Source organism: Juglans microcarpa x Juglans regia, chromosome 1D (assembly GCF_004785595.1).
Source record: "Juglans microcarpa x Juglans regia isolate MS1-56 chromosome 1D, Jm3101_v1.0, whole genome shotgun sequence".
Lineage (NCBI taxonomy): Eukaryota > Viridiplantae > Streptophyta > Magnoliopsida > Fagales > Juglandaceae > Juglans > Juglans microcarpa x Juglans regia.
This window is the reverse complement of record NC_054594.1, coordinates 33,840,750-33,856,703: the sequence shown is the minus strand read 5'-3', so window position 1 is coordinate 33,856,703 and position 15,954 is coordinate 33,840,750. Positions and strand designations below refer to the sequence as shown.

The 15,954-nt window shown below is 33.4% G+C and overlaps 1 protein-coding gene across 1 annotated transcript; it reads left to right on the top strand.

The window, feature by feature from the left end:
• Positions 1 to 4,140: 4,140 nt before the first annotated feature.
• On the top strand, positions 4,141 to 13,528 carry LOC121246852. Its single transcript, XM_041145162.1, has 8 exons — positions 4,141 to 5,196; positions 5,945 to 6,043; positions 6,132 to 6,402; positions 6,499 to 6,580; positions 6,679 to 6,803; positions 6,912 to 6,963; positions 7,055 to 7,199; positions 13,316 to 13,528. Exons 1-8 carry the CDS (start codon positions 4,141 to 4,143, stop codon positions 13,526 to 13,528), a joined length of 2,043 nt encoding a protein of 680 aa, XP_041001096.1.
• Positions 13,529 to 15,954: the final 2,426 nt, after the last annotated feature.

The following is a 15,954-nucleotide window of genomic DNA, read 5'->3' as shown; positions in this document are numbered from 1 at the left end:
GTATAAATAGATAGATTTATGTCTATATTTTTAAAATTTTTTTACTATTTACAATAAATATTATACACATGATTTGCATGATATTTATAACTATAATACAAAAACCTACAATAACCAGGTCACAACTTTGAGAAGTATACGGCCGACTTTTATGATTGTCGAACATCCCAACCTAGCTATCAGAGCAGCTGAATGAGTTTTGTTCCTATTTTTCGTCATGCCTATTCATACCAAAGTTCAACAGATTGACTGAATAAATAGTTATATAACCATATCATATACTTCAAAATACGCTTCACATCTAAAATATATATGGTTATTCATTCAACCAACATGTCGAACTATAATGTGAATAGGCACGGCAAAGATCAAGAACAAAATCCATTTAGTTACTTTGATAACTAGGTTGGGATGCTCGATGATTGTAAAAGTCGGCCGCATACTTTTCAAAGTTGTGACTTGGTTCTTGTAAGTCATTGTATTATAGTTATAAACATTATGCAGATCCTGTATATAATATTTATTGTAAACAAAAAAAAAATTCTAAAAATATAAACATAAATCTGTCTATTTATAATTGCAAAAAAAAAAATAGAAGAAAAAGAAAAAAAAGTAGTTTAAAAATAAGATGATTGTAAGATCACCCAATCCCTCTATCTTCCAATCTTACAAATTTGTCTTATTATATAGTTGTTTATGTTTGTGACGGTTAGATAATCACTTGTTATAATTGAATTTAAATAAAAAAATATTAATAGATTATATTCTAATATATTAGTGCAGTTTTATTTAACAAAGTACAATGTATTATTAAAATAATTATGTGATTTTATATAATATATTTCTTTATAACAAGCACTTTGATCTTGTCACTTTATGCTTGTCTTGCTGTTCGTTGTTTGGCTCTATTTCCACTGACTTTTTATTTGCCCCTATCTCCAGGTATGTATTAATATTGTTTATACAAATAAATGTTATTTTTATATTTTATATATTTAATGTATTTATTTCTACAAAGAATATTGTACTATTTATTTTTTCGAATCTTCTTTATGTGCTTTTTATATTTACATATTTGACAAATTATTATTGGTTTCTTATTAGTTTGTAACATTGCTGTGATATTCCTATCTTGTCATAAAAATGCCAACTGGTAGGTCAATCTTATTTAAAAAAATTCAATTTGTATTAAGACTTTTTTAATTAATTTGTATCTAACATTCTTTAAAATTATATTATGAAGAATATGAAGAACATGTTCCAAAAAAATATTGGTACGGTACTCAATCAGAGGAGAAGAAAGAAGAAATACGTCGAAAGAAGAGACAAAGGTATGCTGAGTTGAAAGAAAATCAAAATAAGAGAAATCAAATAGAAACAATATCTCATTATAATTTATCTTATACTTCAAGGGATGATGAAATTGTTTCTATAAGAGAAATTGGATCTTCTTCAAACACTCACTGTTTTGATGATACTATGAATAGAAATAGATCTGGTCTGGAAAGGCTAAGGACTTCTATTTCTAACAGTATTGTCAGTGTTCCAACAAGGAATACTTGTTTTAGACAAGTATTGAAAATCATATTTTTGAAGCTAAATCATCTACCATCAGTTATTTCATGTCAATATTGTGGAGCAAGAAGATTTTATCATGAGCCAAATGGCTTCTGTTGTGCTGACGGGACAATAGCGTTGACTTGTAATCAAACTTTAGACGAGCTTTATCAATTGTTTACTTTTGATTCGACTGAGTCCGAAAATTTCCGTACATATGCACGTACATACAATAATAAATTTGCTTTCACGTCTTTTGGAGTTAAATTTGATACAGACTTATGTAGAAGGAACAGAGGAATTTACACATTTAGAGTTCAAGGACAAATATATCACTACATTAACAATTTAATCCCTGAAGATGGACATCCTTCATATTTACAATTGTATTTCTATGACACTGAACATGAGCTAAACAACCGTATAGACAATGCAGAAAGATTGGATTCTTCTATCATTGCTAAGTTGATGACTATACTTAATGTTAATCCATACTGTCACTTCTTCCGAATGCTCAACAACATTCCAAATCTTGAAAACCATACAATTCGTATAAGATCAAATGTTGATTTAGATCAGCGTGTTTATAATGCTCCCTCAGTATCACAAGTTGCAGCTATATGGATAGAAACTGACACATCTACTGAACAAAAAGGCAGAGATATTATTGTCTTCAACCAAACAGGTGGTAGTCATATTGTTTAATATTATTTTGGTTGTTATGATCCTTTACAATATCCACTACTGTTTCCTTTCGGTGATTCGGGTTGGCATCAAGGAATCAAGAAAATCGAAAGAGGAACGATATCATTAAACACCCAAACATTAGAATCCCATCATATTGAACATTCAAATAGTGCAGAAGAATTTCTTCGGGTTGAACAAATAGTCATGAAAAAAAAGAAGAAATTGCCTACAGTTTCTTGTCGGGAATACTATTGTTTTAGACTACAAATGAGAGATACATATAGATCAATTTTATTATTATCTGGTCGTTTGTTACAACAATTTGTTGTTGACATGTACATTAAGATAGAAACATCAAGATTATATTATTTTCGTTCAAAACAACATGAAATTAGATCAGATGTATATCAAGGCATTGTAGATAGTATTTCGATTGGAGAAATTAATGCTTCCAAAATTGGAAAACGCATTATCTTACCTTTATCTTTTATTGGAGGTCCAAGATATATGCGTAAAAGATATATGGAAGCAATGGCTTTAGTTCAACATTTCGGCAAACCTGACATTTTCTTAACTATGACATGCAATCCAAATTGGAATGAAATTTTAGAACAACTAAATCCACATGAAGATGCTCAAAATCGTCCTGATTTAATCGCAAGAACCTTTAGAGTAAAATTAGAAGACCTAAAAATTGATCTGTTCAAACAACAAATTTTTGGCAAAATTGTAGCCTATGTTTACACTATTGAACATCGAAAAAGAGGTTTACCACATGTTCATTTCCTAATTATACTTCAGAGAGATTGGAAAATTTATACCCCTAAAACTTTTGATGAAATTGTTTCAGCAGAAATACCTGATAGAACAAGTAATTTACACTTGTATAAGGCTGTAGTTAAACATATGATGCATAGTCCTTGTGGAATATTGAATCCAAGCAATGTATGTATGAAAAAAAATGGCATTTGTAAAAATCAATATCCTAAAGAATTTGCACCTACAACAACTGTTGGAACAGATTGTTTTTCATTGTATAGGCGTCGTAACAACGGAATCACTGCTAAAATTAGAGGACAAAATTTAGACAATCGATGGGTCGTTCCGTACAATCCATACCTTCTTTCCAAATACAACTGTCATATTAACGTTGAGATCTGTTCTACAATTAAATCTGTTAAATATTTATATAAATATATCTATAAAGGACATGATCGCATTGCTTTCAATATTACGAATGAAGAAAATAATGAACAAATTGATGAAATTAAACAATTTCAAACAGGTAGATGGATTACTCCACCGGAAGCAATGTGGAGGATATATGGTTTCACACTTAATGAAATGTATCCATCCGTTTATAGTTTGCATTTACATCTTGAGAATCAACATTTAGTATCTTTTCGTGCACATCAAAATCTAAACACTGTCTTAAACTCAGGTCTATCGAATAGATCAATGTTAACACAATTTTTTTATAGAAATCAAATCGACAAAAATGCACGAAATTTGTTATATAGAGAATTTCCAGAAAAATTTGTTTGGAATCCAGAATATAAAATCTGGACTCCAAGAAAGAAGAAAATTGTTATAGGTCGAATTATTACAGCTAATCCATTTGAAGGCGAAAGATATTATTTACGAATACTATTAAATCATATAAGAGGACCAACATCGTTTGAAAAACTAAGAACAGTTAATAACGTTGTCCTACCAACATATCGCGAAGCAGCTACTTCACATGGTTTGTTAGATAAAGATAGCAGTCTAGAAGATTGTTTAGAAGAAGCCTGTCTATATCAAATACCAAATAGTTTAAGACGTCTTTTCTCAATAATTTTAGCATATTGCAATCCTACAAATCCAAAACAACTATGGGAACTATTTGAAAAAGAAATGTCTACAGATTTTCTTGCAACAAACATACCATCAGAAAATGTTAGAAGAATGGTTTTGCAAAATATTGCTTCCACACTTGAATCTATGGGAAAAAATATAAATATGTATCATTTTGCTCCTGTTGATACATTTTACAATGTTGAAGAATTTATCAATAGAGAAATTGATGACGAGCGAACTGTCACAATTCCAAAAGAAGACTTACTTGCATCAAATTCCTTAAATTCCGAACAAAAGAACGCTTATGATTTGATACTACAAACCTTATTGTCAAATGAATCTACTACATTTTTCATTGACGGTCCTGCTGGTACTGGTAAAACTTTTTTGTACAAAGCACTTCTAGCTACAATCAGATTAAAAAATATGATAGCACTTGCAACTGTATCGTCGGGTGTTGCTGCATCAATCTTACCTGGGAGACGAACAGCACACTCAAGATTTAAGATTCCATTAAATGCAGATAAAGATAGCACTTGTAATGTCATTAAACAAGGAAGTCTTGCTAAATTGTTACGTCTTGCAAAGTTGATTATATGGGATGAAGCACCTATGTCTACAAAATATTCCATAGAAGCATTGGACAAAATGTTACGAGACATAAATGATATAGATCTCCCTTTTGGTGGCAAAGTTATTGTTTTTGGTAGAGACTTTCGGCAGGTATTACCTGTAATTCGTAAGAGTACAAAAGAACAACAAATTGATGCAAGTTTGGTTTCTTCTTACATATGGTCTATCTTGAAAAAAATCAAATTAACAGAAAATATGAGAGCTAGATTAGATCCTAATTTCTCACAATATCTAATCGAAGTTGGCAATGGCAATGCTTCAATAACAATCGATGAAAATATCAAGATTCCAGAACAAATGATTATCCGTTATAACAACGAGGTTGAATCTCTAAATTCTTTGTTAGACATTGTTTATGGAAATATGTCAAACTATTCAAACAATTTAACAGAGATGGCAAATCGGGCTGTACTAACTCTAAAAAATCTATCAGTCGACGAAATAAATGCTATTCTCATTGACAGATTCCCTGGCGATATAGTACGTTATTATAGTTTTGACGAGACAGTTGATGTATCTGAACAGGAAATTATGGAAGATTTTTTAAATACATTAACACCGAACGGATTACCACCGCATGAATTGTTACTTAAGAAAAATTGTCCTATTATGTTATTTAGAAATATTAATCTTTCAGAAGGTTTATGTAATGGAACACGGTTGACATGTTGTAATTTTAGTCGTAATATGATTGACGCACAGATTTCATCTGGCCACTACAGTGGTAAAAGGGTTTTTATACCTAGAATTCCAATTTTACCAGAAACAAATGAACCTAATGGCTTCCCATTTAAAAGAACACAATTTCCTATTAGATTGAGTTTTGCAATGATAATAAATAAATCACAAGGACAAACATTAAATTATGTTGGAATATATTTACCGGAACCTGTTTTCTCACATGGCCAATTGTATGTTGCACTATCGAGAGCTAGAACTTCTGATTCAGCAAAATTGCTTATAAGACCAACATCAAGTACTGTTTGTGAAATAAATTATACAAAAAATATTGTATATAGAAATTTCTTGAAATTAACAAATTCATTGTGACATAATGTAAGTGTCTAGATCCTTTTAACGTTATTATTATTCATAAACTTGCTCATTTGTTTTATTAATATTATAGATTTTATGTTATGTATTAATATTTCTTAATTTTCTCAATTTTATTTGCAGCAAACATGCGGACCATCTATAAATCTGTTAAAGATATCACTCAAAATATCAGAAACTGGAAAATAAAATGATTGTTGCTGAGAAGTCACCAAAACGTGTAGCTCAAAATTCTCCTACAAAATATCAAAATTTGGTACTCATGGATGTTGAGGTATGAAAAAAGTCCATTTCATTACTTATCATTGTTTTATTTGTGATTTAAAATTAAACAAATAAATTTTATTTTTATATTTTTATAGGGAAATCATGTGCAAGCAGTCATTTTTGGAAAAGACATTGACTTACGTGATGACACGCTGAATGTATACCAATCCTACTACATTGCTAATGCCTTCGTCAAACCATTAGATGCAAGACATAGAAGGGAGGCATATGAGCTTCAGTGGATAATTAATTCTCGAACCATTGTCGAAAATATTGAATACGACGAATCATCGCTTAAACCACCAGATTATAATATTGTTCATTTAAATCAACTTGATATGTACAAGGATAAAGATGCCGAAGTAGGTACGTATAATATAAATATATCAATATCTTTATATGTTTCTCTTATTACAAAATAATAATAATGAGAAGTTTATAAATTAGATATTTTGGCAATAGCAATTAACACAAATGCACCAAGAGAGGTTAACACAAGCCATGGAAAATCATTGGTACAAGACATATATGTGATCGATTCAAGGTATGAATATATACATTTTTATATTGATAAAATTTTTACTTTAATATCTTATAATATTCTTATTATTGTGAATCTAACATTGTTTTTATTTTTTGTAGTTTAAAGGTTCTACGTTTGGCAATGTGGAACAAATTTGTTCATGATGAATGCCCTGAAATTTGTAATGTTATTATGCAAAAGCCAATTATTCTTGGGAAAAAAATCATAGTCTCTTCGTATAATGGTATTTTTTTCTTAATATCAACATTCTTATTAATTATTTATCTTACATTTATATATTTATTTATACATGTCTATAATATAGGCTTATCATTATCATCGCGACCTACAGGTATTTTCACTATTCAACCCTTTCTTGCATCTGCCATTTCATTACGTACATGGTAAATTATATGTTTAACTTGATTTATTATATTTAATATATATTTCTTCTTATTTAAATGTTTGACTTTATCTATTAATTCAAATGTTCAGGACAACAGAAAACAATTCGTTACTTGAAGAAATAATTGCCAAAAATTTGAATAGAACAGGCGCGTCAACTTCAGGCAGTTCTACCAATCCATTAATAAAAATATCAGAAATTGCCGAAACCTTAAAGTCTATACCAGCAATGACGGTATAATTTTATTGCTTAAAATCATATCTTATTTGTTATAAAAAATTATCTTTTTCACTTCTTTAGATTTCTTATGTTTTTTTGAAATTTGGAGATTAGAGATTGGTCGGGATGAAATAGAGATGCATGATGCGAAATTTTGATTTGTGTGTTGTGAATTTCAAACAGTACATGTTTCTAAATTGTGTATTGTGGATTTGAAAAAATATGGAGATTGGAGGTTGGTTGGGATGAAATGGAGATGGAGGATGAAAATTTCTCAATTGTGTCTTATGGATTTGAAAAAATATGGATATTGAAGGTTGGTTGGGATGAAATTGAGATGGAAGATGGAAATTTCTCAATTGTTTCTTATGGATTTGAAGCAATGCATGTTTCTATATTAGATATTATAGATTTGAAAAAAATATGGAGATTGGAGGTTGGTCGGAATAAAATATGGAGATCAGAGGTTGTTTCTTATGATTCAATTAATATGATTTGTGTATTGTGAATTTCAAACAGTACATGTTTCTAAACTATGTATTGTGAATTTGAAAAAATATGGAGATTGGAGGTTGGTTGGGATGAAATGGAGATAGAAGATGGAAATTTCTCAATTGTGTCTTATAGATTTGAAAAAATATCGAGATTGGAGGTTGGTTGAGATGAAATAGAGATGTAGGATAGAAATTTCTCAATTGTGTCTTATGGATTTGAAACAATGCATGTTTCTATATTAGATATTGTGGATTTGAAAAAAATCTGGAGATTGGAGGTTGGTCGGGATAAAATGGAGATGGAATATAAGAATTTCTGAATTGTGTGTTGTAAATTTCAAACAGTGCATTTTTCTAAATTAACTATTATGAATTTGGAATATAAAGATTAAAAATTGTTTAGAATGAAGTAGAGATAAAAGATAAAAACTTCTTAAATATATGTTGTCAATTTGAAAAAATGCATGTGGTTAAATTTAAAATATTAATTGTTTCTTATGATTCAATTAATATAATAATACTAAACTTTTATTCATATATTTAATACATACAAGATCGAAGTCAGGTTGATGATGTGTGATTTACATTTGTAATTTTTGTGTTGTCAATTTAAAACAGTTCATATGTTTGAACTTAGAATATTGATTATTTATTAGTTTCTATTAACATGATAATATTAAATTTTTTATATATATTTAATTGTCAATTTTAATGCAGCGATCAACATTTCTGGTTAATGGAAAATTTACAATATCCGATCTGCATAAACCATTTTTTTACTTATCATGTGCAAACTATAGTAAAACCACTGGATACGAGAAAGATGAAGAATTTTTATGCTATAATTGTAAAGAACTAACAACTGCACAACCAAGGTAAATACTCATCATGATATTTTCAAGTTAACAAATTTTACATTATAATTATAAAATACTATTTGCTAATACCAAGAGATAATAACTTATTTATTATTCCTAGATCTCGTGTCTATTTAGAGGCATTTGATGACAGTAGCTCGATCGTAGTAGTAGCCTTTGAACCTACAGTGGAACGAATTCTTGATTGTACAACAACAAATATTGTACAACATGCAGAACAGGTAAGATTTATACTTTTAGACACATTTAATAAATTTAACAAATTATTTTTTTATATGTTTTTGTCATTACAGAACGATCGTTCGTACATAGAGAACATTACAAATAAGATTCAAAATAAACAGTGGATGATTGTTTTAGGTGCATCTATGAATGAATTTGGGAAGCTGTGCCAAAACAAACTTAATGTATTATCTGTCAATGACATACCTGAGACAGCAGAATAACTATTTCAGAGAGTTTCTTCTAGACTTCCAATTATTATAATGTATAGCTATAAAAATTTCATATGTAATTATGAGATAACTTTTACTTTTTATCTGTAATTATAACGATAATGCTTTTGTTCCAATAATCACTTTTTTTTCTACAATAGAACATTGTGTAATTATAAATATGTTCGTATAAATTTTTATATTATAATCATAAATACTCTACAAATTATATATATGATTATTTTTATAATGAATAACAATTATAAAATATAAACAAAACAATTAGATTTTATAATTTTATGTATTAACTTATTTTTTATTATTACATATTTTTAGATTTCATAAATATTATTTTTTAAAATATATTTTATATTGTCACAACTGGGCACACGTGCAATGCACGTGTTTGCCCTTTACTAGTATATATAGAAGAGCCATAGACGAGCACATATCAAAATCGCTTAGAAAAAAAAAATCAAAATCATTGTACGTGTGCGAATGTACAAGAGAATATGTAATTTTTATAATATAAGATATGAATAGATAAAAATATTAAAAAAGCTTGTTTGGAGTTGCGGTGGAAGTCTTAAAAAGTCTTTAATAGTCTTCAAAGCTCTTTAATGAAAAATTAAGTTATTTGAATGTTATATATTAAAGCATTTTTAATCTCAAATAAACTAAAAAATACGTTTGAAAAAAAATATCAAATGTGTTTTTCATATGATGTGAAACATTATTCGAATTTTAAAAAGACTGTTAATGAATATCTATATAATTTTCAAATAATAACAACTTTCAAACTTTTAAAGATGTGGTCATATTCTTTAAAAATTTAAATAATCGTAGTTTCTATATCAGAAAGTATTTTTTTAATTTATTTTTAAACAAACGTAACATGCTTAAAATTATTTTAAACATATAGTTACCAAATATTAAATAATTTTTTAATAATAAAATTTATTACTTAAATTATAAATTATAAATCTTAAAACTATAAACTATATTTTCTATCGAAATTCCAAACATTCACTTATAGTCGTAGAACTAGAAAACGAGAAGCTGGAATAACGATATGCTGAGTCATTGTTTTTTTTATTTCTTTTGCTTTTTTGCCCTGTAATTCGTTTAATTGGCTGATTTCGTTCTTCACATGACGTGTCTTTTTTTCAAAAGCAAACATCAGTTTTACAGGTTTGGGGGCCTTGTATGAGATGGAGACCCACCACATACAAGTCCACTTGAGGATCGATTTGGCCATCCATCAAGCTAGCCGATGAATCACCCATGCATGGTGGCTTGAAGGAATGGGCGGTCGGCCCACTCCGAGTGGGTGGTGGGCTAGAAAAGGCCAGTTCGAGTTGGGTCAGGTTGTGGACTATTTAGCTTTTTCTGTTTTTTTTTTTTTAATATTTTCTCTTTTTAAGCAACCAAATCATTTGATTGATTGGTCGAAAGTATTATATTAGACACGTGAATCACCTCAGAGGAACCGATTAATTGCCAAAAAACCAAATTTTAGACAAAGAAATATTCTTTTCATCCGTCACTATTTCTTTCTTACACCCCACACATTGCGTAGACTTTCTTTTTTTCTTGTTTTCTTTTTCTCTACCTCTTTTTCTTATTAACAAAAATGAGAGAAATCTTGACAAAAATGAGAGAGAACTTGATGAGAGAGAGGAGTCCGATGAGATGAGAGAGAGTGAAATGATGAATAAAAATAATGAGAGAGAGTGAAATGATGAGAGAGAGGGGGATATGATGAGGAGAAAAGAAAAAACTAAAAAGAATTTGAAAAGAGAGAGGAGTTCGATGAGATGAGAGAGAGGTGGTTCGATAAGATGAGAGAAAGTGAAATGATGAGAGAGAGTGAAATGATGAGAGAGAAGGGAGTCTGATGAGGAGAAAAGAAAAAATTAAAAGGAATTTTGAAATGAGATGAGTGAGAGTTTGAGGAGAGAGAGAGAGAGTGCTTGATGAAAGAGGGCTTCAGTAAAATTGAGGAAAGTTGAGGAGAAAGAGCGCTTGTTTTGTTTTGTTTGTGTTTTCAGGGATAATAATAGAAGACACTACTATGGGTTTTTGGTAGTTTCCACACCATCCACCGATGGTAGCAGCGTGTGCACATTTATCCCACAGTGTTTGTGCTGGTAGCAGTTTTGGCAGGGGCAGGGGTGGGCATGGGTGGGCAGATCGACACCATCCACCGATGTAGATTGCGCTGCCTGATAGAGTGAGTAGAGGTGGCGGCGAGTGGGGTGGCCGATGTATCAGATGCCATAGCAGCAGTCCATATCTCCTACGATGGTGGCTGAGGGCGAAAGGGTGGGCAGGGGTCGGGGTGGCGGCGGCATGAGATCGGTAGGAGCATCGGTGGGTCGTTTGGGCAGATGGGCAGAGGTGGCTCTACGGCAGGGGTAGAGGAATCAGTGGAGGGGGTCGGGGCCGACGGTCTATAGAGGAATCGGTGGAGGGGGCAGCGCAGGACGGTGAAGAAGAAAAGAAAAAAAGAAAAAAAGAATAAGAAAAAGAAAGGGGCGGCGGCAGCAGTATAAGATGGAACCCTAATAGCAGCGTCTTTTTTAGTCCATGTGTCTTTTTACTTTTCTATGTACTTCATGTTTGGTGTTTGTTTTCAATAAATAGAAAAAGGCTATTAGACTTTTTGGAGTTCATAATAGCAAAGTTTCAATCCTCTTTTGGGAGGAGGCGGAGTGATAGTACTTTTCCTCCTTGAGAGGACGGGGGGTGATAATACTATTTTTTTAGAGAGGTTATTTAGTTCTGTTTTTACAGGACGTTATTCTCTTGGACAAACCAGACTGTTTGTTTAGGAAAAAGTTTGCAAAAGTTAAGACAATGTCCGTCATAAAGAAATTTGTGTGCGGGAGTGCTTTAGAGCAGATGCATAGGTTGGCTTGTAGTCTAGATTTTTCCCTGTATTAATAAGTCACATTTGTAACTTCGAATTCAGTGAATGACATGAAGTCTATTTTCATAAAAAAAAAAACACAAAAACAAAAACAAAAGAAAACAAAACATCGTAAAATCAAGGTACGAAACAGTCTTGGCATATAATGCCGTTCAATTACCGTTAGCATCTTCTTCTTCTTTTTTCCCTAATAGCGTGGCAATTTTGACACCTTAGGATCCTTCTTAATAAACTCCATCCATTAAATTGGCACCTTTGACTTTTCCCCAGCTTTATTGTGGTGCAACTACTTAAGTTCTCAATATTCTATTTCGTCTCCTGCTCCCCTTCTTTGTGATCTCTATCTCTCTGGCTCATTGTCAACACTCACAAACTCTTTGATTAAGTCACATTTTGTAAGATATCTAGCTCTCAGTCCTTTGAGAACTCACCAGGACTTATCTCAATCTCGGGAGCAGGGACCATCCTGTTGAAATCCATGCCCATGTAAACAGTCAACAACGGCTGCTCAACACTCAGCAGGTAACTGCATTTGCTATTACAAATTGAATGCAAATTAAATGCATTCATACAGGTGAGGCAATATATGTTCGCCTATAAATTGAGACTCCCAACAAGAGCTTCAGATACACCCAAGAAAGAAAAGAAAAGAGAGAGAGCTAGAAGAGCTCTGAGAGACAAATGAGAGTTAAGTTGAGTAGAGTGTAATCCTCATCCTCTGTAATATTTTTTTGTGTTCCACTATTTATTAGTGAAGTTCTTTTCTATGGATGTAGGCAATCGCCGAACCATGTTAAATTCTTGGTGTCACAGAATGCATGGGTGTGCTATTTTATTTCTGTTTTTATTCATTTCGCTGTGTTGATTTCCCCAGCAAGTGGTATCAGAGCGATTGTTGGAAGGAGTTTTTACAGAAAACTCGTTTTTAGTGCTTTGCTCAGTTTACAAATCTAAGCATACCACTATCTTCGTACTAGTGAGACAAGAAAAGTGGTGAACATTAGAGGCCGAATGGACCCCACGCGCCTCCTGAAGGTTGGAGAGTGAAGTCCACTCTCGACAGTGCCACCACGTGCCCAGAAGAAGGAATCGCGCGTGAACCCATGCGCCTCTCGCGCTCCAGAGAAGGTCAAGCGCGTGAGTATCACGAGCTAGACGCTCCAGCCTCTAGAAAGCGTGTGATTGACACGCGCCTACGCATTTTTTGGGTGCCACGCCCTACTTGCACGACAAAGTTCCTGTCTTGGCTCTTTTGCTCATCAATGTGCTATCTGAGTTTGATTTTGACAAAACAAGACTCATTTTCAACAAAATCAGGCGTTCCGGACACAACGGCGCTATCCGTTTTATGATATTCCACCTTGAAGATCCTATACTTGCATTTTTTATTTAGAATCAATCTAAATCCATGAAGAATTCAGCATCAGGCACCATGATAAAGCTGACTGCCTCAAACTACAGTCTTTGGAAATCTCGAATGGAGAATCTCTTGAACTATAAAGATCTGTCTGACCCCTTGGAAGATGAAGGGAAGAAGCCAGATGAATTTACGGATCAAGTGTGGAAAAAGATGCATAATAAGACTATTGGTCAGATCAGGCAATGATCAACCATAGTGTCTTTCACCACGTGGCCCAAGAGACAGATGCATATAACCTCTGAAAAAAGTTGGAGGATATGTATCAAGCTAAGACTGCTCGAAACAAGGCCCTCTTGATGAGACGGCTTGTTAACTTGAAGTTGAAAAGTGACATCTCTGTTGCCGAGCATACTAGCAAGTTTCAAAACCTAGTTAACTGGCTCGGGTCCGTCAAGTTGAATCTTGGCGATGAAGAACAAGCCATTCTACTTCACAGGTCATGACCAGACAGTTGGGAGACACTGGTAGTTTCCCTAAGTAACTCTACTTCATATAGTAAACTTACCATAACGATGGTTAAAGATGCCTTGTTCAATGAGGAGGTCAGACGAAAGGAGATGAGCATGAATCAATCTCATGTCCTTGTCACCGAGAGTAGAGAAAGGCTGCAAGGTAATAATAGAGGGAGAAGTGGAGGCAGAACCAAAGGAAAGTCTCAACCACGTGGAAAGTCCAGCAGTAGCAGGAACCAACAGACAGGTAACATGAAATGTTACCATTGTGGCAAAGAATACCACATGAGGAAAAACTGCCGCAAGTTTTTAAGGGAGCAAGGTCAAAGCAGTAAGTTGAAGAAAGAAGATGGTGAAACTCCTGTCACTTTTTTGGAGATATGGCAATACTCTCCACGAGTGACGAGACGTGTCTACACGTTGCAAGCCATGATGTTGAGTGAGTGGTAGACATAGCCACATCATATCACGCCACTTACCATAGTGAGTTTTTCACTACGTACAAGGCAGGAGACTTTGGTACGGTAAAGATGGGAAACGCCAGTTTCTCGAAGATCGTGGGAGTTGGCAAAGTGCAGATAAAAACCAACATTGGTTGCACCATGATGTTGAAGGATGTTCGACACATTCCTGACCTTCGGCTCAACCTGATTTCTGGAACAACTGTTGATCGACAGGGTTATGACAGCTACTTCAGCAAAGGCATTTGGAAGTTGTCATAAGGTGCCATGGTTGTCACCTGATGACATATTTGCGGTACGTCGTACAAAACTCATGTGAAGATCGATTCTGATAGCCACAATGCAGTGGAAAACGAGGCATCGCTGAATCTATGGCACAAGAGACTTGGACACATGGGTGAGAAAGGGTTGGATACGCTTGTGAAGAAGACACTCATCAAAGTTGCTAAAAGAACAACGTTAAACCCTTGTGAGTACCGTTTGTTTGGCAAACAACGCAAAGTCTCGTTTAATTCCTTTACGAAGATAAGATCAGAGTTGTTGAATCTGGTACACTCTGATGTATGTGGTCCCATGAAAGAAGAGTCATTGGGAGGTAACAGATATTTCGTGACTTTCATTGATGATGTTTCATGAAATGTCTAAGTATATGTTTTGAAATCAAAGGATCAGGTCCTCGAGCACTTCAAGAGTTTCCACACCTAAGTGGAAAGAGAGACGGGAAAGAAGTTGAAGTGCCTGCAAACGAATAATGGAGGAGAATATATTTCCAAAAGGTTTTCTACATACTGTACTGATCGCGGCATTTGACATGAGAAAAATGTCCCATATACCCTCAGCACAATGGTGTAACCGAAAAAATGAATTGGACCATCATGGAAAGAGCAAAATGTATGCTCAGTATGACCAAGTTACCAAATCCATTCTGGGGTGAAGCTGTTCGTGCTGCCTGTTACCTGATCAACAAATCACCTTCTGCACCACTGGAATTTAAAGTTCCAGAGAAGATTTGGTCTAGAAAAGATGTCTCTACTCTCACCTGATCAGATTTGGGTGCAAAGCCTTTGCACACGTATCCAAGGAGCTAAGACAGAAGCTAGATGTCAACTCAACTCCATGTATCTTTGTTGAATATGGAGATGAATAATTCGGATACAAGTTATGAGATTCAGTGACAAAGAGAGTTTTCAAAAGTAGAGACATTGTATTTCATGAAAACTAGCACATAGGAACTGAAGCTTCCTCAACATCAAAAGAGCTTAGCTTCTATACTCCAAATCCTGCACCATTATAGTTTGCCACAGATAATGAGGATATGCAGGATCTAGATCCAGAATCAGAAGAAGAAGCTCAGGGTGTTAAGTAGGAGGAGCAAGAACTCTCTCCACCAGAAGCTGGTGTACCACCACAAGGGTTAGATGGTGATGAATCTTCATTGGTTGATGAAGCTCAACCAAGAAGATCGGTAAGAGGTCGACTACTGATTCCGTCAAGGAGATACTCGGAGTTAGACTATATTCTGCTTACTGATGAAAGGGAGCCGGAGAGCTTCCAGGAAGTTCAAACTCATGCTGATAGAAGCCTATGGGTGTAGGCAATGCAAGAAGAGATGAGTTCTTTGCAAAAAAATCAAACCTATGAGTTGGTGAAACTTCCTAAAGGAAAGAAAGCCCTATAGAACAAATGGGTGTTCAAGCTG

What these genes read in the sequence shown, in the direction of transcription:
- LOC121246852 (XM_041145162.1), top strand. Translation starts at nt 4,141, where the DNA reads ATGTCTACAGATTTTCTTGCAACAAACATACCATCAGAAAATGTTAGA. An exon ending in GGATAAAGATGCCGAAGTAG is followed by an intron (nt 6,403 to 6,498) that starts GTACGTATAATA and finishes TTTTGGCAATAG; the next exon opens with CAATTAACACAAATGCACCA. An exon ending in ATATATGTGATCGATTCAAG is followed by an intron (nt 6,581 to 6,678) that starts GTATGAATATAT and finishes TATTTTTTGTAG; the next exon opens with TTTAAAGGTTCTACGTTTGG.